We start from the raw sequence: 6,612 nt of genomic DNA, 5'->3' as shown, positions 1-6,612 counted from the left end.
TATACTTATTACTAACCTATGAAACGATTTAATTTTTTTATTCACAGTTGCAGTATAATTTGTACATCGTCTAGAACACAGGAAGGCATATTATGTATAAAAATACAAAAAATTAGTAAGACGACTAGCCGCGACACTGGTTGGAGCTTGGCTAAGTGAATGTCAGGCAATTACCGTGTTTCGGTTTTGCCAGTATTGAGCTCGGACAACGTATCTATGTAATAAAAACATCTTGAGCTACGCTACTGAAACAATCGTTAATATATAATTATTAACAGACGTCGAAATCCGATTTATAAAAACGTTTTTACTACTAAACGCGACCAGAGGATCTCTAAAATGCTGAATATATAAGTCGCAGTTAAGGTAGCCAGTATTATTTTTAGCGACTTTCAAGATGGCCATCGAACAATATGGGCGTATTACAGAGGAAAATATGTATTCGCAAAGGTATGTACCCGTCTATTTATTTATATTTTCTTTTAAAGTTGTTATTTAAAGTGTTATAAATTTATATTGTTTAGTGCTGATTTTTCAACCATCAGATAAAATAAGACAAAAATAAATTTTAATAAATTATGTATGAAGTGGCAGCAAAATGATTCACTATCAAATTATTTATTTATTATAGGTTCTCCAAAAAAGATAACACATAAATCAATTACCGCTTAACTAAAAATAAAATATGGTATAAAACAATGTGCATCTTACATCTAAGGAGACACAGCATGCATTAAGTATTTAAGAAAATAAAAAGAAAGAAAGACATAACGTATCGAACAATAAAAAAAAAAAAAGTAGTTTAAACATGACATATTTTGGAATTAAGTAAGAACTATAAAAAATATATAAAAATTATTATTATCTCTAAAATTATTAAAATTAAAAACAGAAATTAACAACAATTTAAATAATAATAATTCTTCTTTGGCCAATATAAATTATAAATTAATTAATTAATTAGTAAGGTTATATTTAATTTAATAGATACATTTTATTTTATCGGATGAATGAAAAATCAATCGTTACTGCAGGTTTTTATTAATGGTGAACGTTAGCACGAAAGCTATACGCTAGCCTAGTTGGGAAAGAAGTCCGCCAACCGCCATTAGGCCAACATATTGGAGTAAGATCAAAAATTTTCTCAAAGTAAAGTAGGTCCGTGCCCAACAGTACCTACATCTACATAATACAGGGCTGGTATTAGGAAATTTTATACCCAATATAATTTACTAATCTAAAAAAAATCTTTTTTACGTAAAAGAATCGAGGTTTTTTTAGCTTTGAAAGAGGAGACGAGCTGGCCGTTCGCCTGATGATAAGCGTTATGACCGGCCATAGATAGTAGAAACACCATACAACACCTTGAATTGCAAAGTATTGTTTGGTACTCCCCTGCGCTCGCTATCCTGAGATGTTAAATCTCATCATGTCCAGTGGTTACACGGGCTACAATGTCCTTCAAACTGGAACACAACAATGACTACACACTGCTGCTTGACGGCAAAAATAGACATTGCGGTGGTACCTACCCAAGCGTACTCTCACATATGAGATATCTACCAGTAAATGCAATAGCTTTTACATATTCCAGAAAATATTGCATAACATTAACTAAATAGGAATATAACAGTTGATTCTGATTAAATATAAGGATTTTCTTGTATTTGTTGCTTCAATTTTTATTGGGTAAAACATAGACATCATTTTTCAGTTAAAATAAATATGTCGCTCAATTAGTTACCGCTAAAATAATTAGGTACAATTAATTATAATTATCTTACTCATTTTAATCAGAAATGTTTTTATTGATTCTGTTAAACTATGTTATTATGATTTAAGAATACACATGAATGACGACGCTGAACTTTACAACAGTGCGAATGACGTCACGAGACGAGATGCGATACAATTACTAGAAGAGTATTCGTCAAAACTTAAATTTAAAGTAAGAAATCCAAGAGTGATTGATGTTGGTAGCGCTGATGGCAGTGTTACCAAAATATTATCCAAATATCTGCCAGAGAAATATAAAATACTCGTCGGCTCCGACATTAATAAAAAATCTATTGAATTTGCAAATAAAACATATGGAGATAATCGATTGAAATTCATTCCACTCAACATAGAGGGAAATTTGCCTGACAATTTAAGGGATGCTTTTGATAACACCTTTTCGTTTTATACTTTTCAATGGGTGAGAAATCAAGAGTAAGTATAATTATCATTTATCAAAATTAAATCAGTTTTTAAGACTGATGCCTGATACTAATATAGACCTATGTTTCAGGAAAGCGTTTACTAATATATACAACATGTTATCGAAGAATGGGGAATGTTTTGTAATGTTTTTGGGATATTCTCATATCTACACTCTATTCTACGCATTGTCGAAATCGCCGAAATGGAGGTCCTTACTAAAAGATTTCGATACTTTTGCCTCGCCTTTCTGGAACTATCGGGTGCGTGATTGATAATATATTTTTTTGGGATCGAGAAATGTTCCCCCATGCTTGGGCGTGCATTTGGTATGGAGACCGAATGCACAAAAATTGCCTCGGAGAGGATGTAATAGATGTTGAAGGACTTTTATAATACTACTCATAATACAAATTTTTTATTGATTCAGGATCCGGAGAAAGAGCTAAATAAAATACTAAAGAGTATTGGGTTTAACGAAATCGAAGTAAAATGTAAGCAAATGGTTTACGATTACAAAAGCCTGGACGCAATAAAGGGTAAGTTGAATCTTTAATACCTTTTGTATAAACAGTATTACATGGCCTTTTTTTTATTTTCAATAATAATATAGTAATCATATCAGCCCTGTTTTATATACTGTCCCACTGCTGGGCACGACCCTCGAAAATTTCTATAGAGAATTCCTCAGGTATGCAGGGTTTCCTCACGATGTTTTCCTTCGCCGTTAAAGCAAGCAATAATTCACAAAGAATACACACATCATTTTTTAGGCAAGTCAGAGGTGTGTGCCCTTGGGATTTGAACCTGAAGACATTCGACTCGACAGTCTGTTCCACAACCAACTAGATAGAACTAGAAATATTTTCAATAACAGTATGTTTTACATGAATGACAATATTTGTATTGTGGCAACTCTCATGAATTTTATTTTAACTATTACATTATTTTTCTCTAATCATTCATTAAGAAAATAGGTTTGTCTCAAAAATAGACTTTATTTCTTTCTAATTTTAAATGACGGTGTATAGATATCGTCAATACCTCCCCTGGGCCCACCCACGAAAATTATAGCTCCGGAAAGACATCTTATTGTTAATTTTGTTTTCAGCTTTGGTCACTGCAATAAATCCGTTCGTAATCCCTGAAGATATTTGGCCAGAATTTTTGGACGACTTCGTAAAAGTCACGCAAGACATGAAACTCATAGACGAACAAACTGGCGCCGTGAAAATAAACTACAACCTTCTCGTGGTACATTGCTTTAAATGAACGAATGATAAATAAGTAGTTTCTTCAGGAAATCTAGCAGTGAAGTGCAATTTAAATATAGGCTTGCTAGTGATAGATACGTGTTAAATATAATAATTCCCTTTTTTTATAAAATAATGCAGTCATCTAAATTTTTTGGAAATCGCAATTGTTTTCTTTCATTGCAAATTTTCGTTAAAGCGCGAGATCGATAACATAAAGCATTTTTATTTGGTCGTTTCGTCTTTTCGTTTCGTCTTTAGGACAGTCCAATCCCTACTTTAGAGACTTAGGGTGTGTGTAACAAATTCTGAGTAAATTCTACTCGTCACATATATCCAGGCGACCATATACAAGTGAATCTTCTGATCTATGCTCCTAAATAAATGGTAATAAGATAGGTACTTTCTACATTAGCTGTTTAATATAACTGTCAAATAAAATGTATGTATGTACTTGAATCTTGTGAAACAGGCCCGAAGTATTACTTTATTTTATTTCGGTATAAATAAGTATCTTCTTCTGCTTAAATAAGTAATCGTCCATTTTAATTTTAATGTCTTTTAGTTATTTTTAATCGACTCCAGAAAAAGGGGATGGTTATCAATTCGATGTGTTTTTTTTTATTAAAACTTCTATCAACATTCTTGTTAATCACGTTAAATAAAGACGCATAACCCCATAAAATAAATTTAAAAATATAAATAAACAAGTTAATTTATTTGTAAGTCTATTTTTAGTCAATAAATTTTTATATGTGTTACAAAATAGTACAAGTTTTTGTGTTTTTTTTACCACTTTGTATTACAATTGGTACACCCTTTAATAACTTCTTTATAATAATTACTCATACTGTTTAACCAATACACAGAAATAATTCTGAAACGTTCCTTAGGCACTAAAGGAAATTAGAAATACTTTAAATGATAAAAATGTATATAATTTAAAATCGGTAAAATTATGCCGTTATTAGGATGTATTTCTTCAATCAAAAACAATCCTCCCTCCTCAAGCTTAGTTATTTATAAAAATTATTGGCATAATTAGCAATTCTGTCGTTCTATAAAAGATCTCAATCATTTTAAATTTTATAATATAGTTTTAATGTCTAACATTCGCGTAAATATAAGAAATCATTATCTCAATAATTGTTTTTATAAAAGATCCAGATTTTATACCCAACTACTAAAAACATTTTGTTGTGCGTCTCATCGTCCTTGCACAACTTCATTTGGCATGCATCACATACCTTTGAAATTCTTAGAGAGAATACTAAGGTATGTTTCCTTACTAATTAGTAAACATTAAGTAGTAAATATATAACATAAAGTAGTCGATAGCCTAGTTGGGTGTGGAACGGACTGCCGAGACGAATGTCCGCAGGTTCAAATCCCAAGGGCACACACCTCTGACTTTTCTAAAAATCATGTGTGTATTCTTTGTGAATTTATCGTTCGCTTTAACGGTGAAGGAAAACATCGTGAGGAAACCTGCACATCTGAGAAGTTCTCTATAGGAATTTCGAAGGTGTGTGAAGTCTACCAACCCGCACTAGGCCAGCGTGGTGGACTAAGGCCTAATCCCTCTCAGTAGTATAGGAGGCCCGTGCTCAGCAGTGGGCAAGTATATAATACAGGGCTGATATTATTATTATTATTAAGTAGTAAATAAACTATATAATTTTGTATTCATTGATCTTACAATAAACAAAATTATGACAAAATGCTTTTGTACGCGGCTCCACCCTCGTGAAAAGTTTTTACGGGATATAAAGTAACCCATATCACTCAGGAATAATGTAGCTTTCTGTTAGAGATTAGCCTACAAACCTGCAATTTTCCCTCTACCGGTATAGATAAATATAGATTCTCAATTGGTCCGAAGTCCTTGAGAGATTAATGACAATTTTATTTCTAAAAATAGAAAACGAGATGAGGTGATGACATTTGCAGTGGTCATGTTTTATTACTGGTGCAATAAACATGGGCAAATCCAAATATTCATGTCATGTTTAATATTCTTTTTGGACATAAAATTATATTGTTTTGATTTTTTTAAAAAATAGATATAAATATGTCTTTTATATAGTTTCATTTAAATTTAAATTTCGCGTAACTGAAACTCTGCTAAATTCTATTAAATTATTTAACGTGAAACTAGGTAAACAATAAATGATAATAAAGAATAAGTTAAATTATATTCATTATAGCATCAATAATTATGGTATGTATGTAATTCATAGAATACAATTACCATTTTACAAAGTAATAGAGAATAATAACTCTAGTCGCCAGTAGCAACTATTAAAAGAGTAAAGAGTGTTATAAATGTACAAACTCCTTACTTCACAAATTCCTATTAGATTTTAGTTGGAAATAAACGGAGACACAACTTTAATGGATTAGGATGAAATTTGGCACAAACATAGACCAAGCTCTGGATTAACATATATGCTTTTAATCTTGGCATTTTGCTTCCATGAGATAATAATGGATTTTTTTTTATGTTTTTTTTTATATAGATGACGCTGGTATCCGGGTTTTAGCCACTTTTGTATCGAGAAAAGGTTTAACGCGTGCGAAACCGCAAGCGGTCGTTCGCATTTCATAGATGATTATGAATAACACTTTTGAACAAATGCTCTTGTCAATAATTTAAACATTTTTAATCATAGGTTGTTATATCTGATAAATATTACTTTAAATAGAAGAAATCAGAAATTTATATAGGTAATGCGAAATAAAATACGTCTTGTCAATACAAGACAACAGACCAGAGTGTCAGTACATTTTATTTTTTATAATTGTGACATTACATATAAAACGACTAATCTATGATCTAACATCCTCCCCAAAACGTAGTCCCATTTCTCGAACACATTCTTGGAATTTAATGCGTATTGTAGGTTTAGTAAGTATGTCAGCCACCATTCTTTCGGTACCCATGTACATAATTTTTAAATCCTTTTTAGAAACCTTTTCACGCAGAAAATGATATTTTATGTCAATATGGTCGCTACGGGTACAGTACGACTCTGTCAAGTACTACTTTTCAATTGTTGTTTCATTTCCTTTCCCATTGACATAATAGGCTGAGGATTCTGAGACTTTGACGTCTTGTAATAACTTCGTTTTGACAAAATCAGCGCTAACGGGCACACCA

General features: G+C 31.6%; 1 protein-coding gene across 1 annotated transcript; it reads left to right on the top strand.

Moving 5' to 3' along the window:
- The first annotated feature begins 313 nt into the window (after positions 1-313).
- Positions 314-4,220, top strand: LOC115453161 (juvenile hormone acid O-methyltransferase). Its single transcript, XM_030181828.2, has 5 exons — positions 314-450; positions 1,843-2,211; positions 2,291-2,462; positions 2,630-2,738; positions 3,311-4,220. Exons 1-5 carry the CDS (start codon positions 398-400, stop codon positions 3,469-3,471), a joined length of 864 nt encoding a protein of 287 aa, XP_030037688.2. The 5' UTR covers positions 314-397; the 3' UTR covers positions 3,472-4,220.
- Positions 4,221-6,612: the final 2,392 nt, after the last annotated feature.

The sequence above is a fragment of the Manduca sexta genome, chromosome 24 (genome assembly GCF_014839805.1).
Source record: "Manduca sexta isolate Smith_Timp_Sample1 chromosome 24, JHU_Msex_v1.0, whole genome shotgun sequence".
Lineage (NCBI taxonomy): Eukaryota > Metazoa > Arthropoda > Insecta > Lepidoptera > Sphingidae > Manduca > Manduca sexta.
The sequence above is the reverse complement of the archived record's forward strand: the minus strand, read 5'-3'. Positions and strand labels throughout refer to the sequence as shown.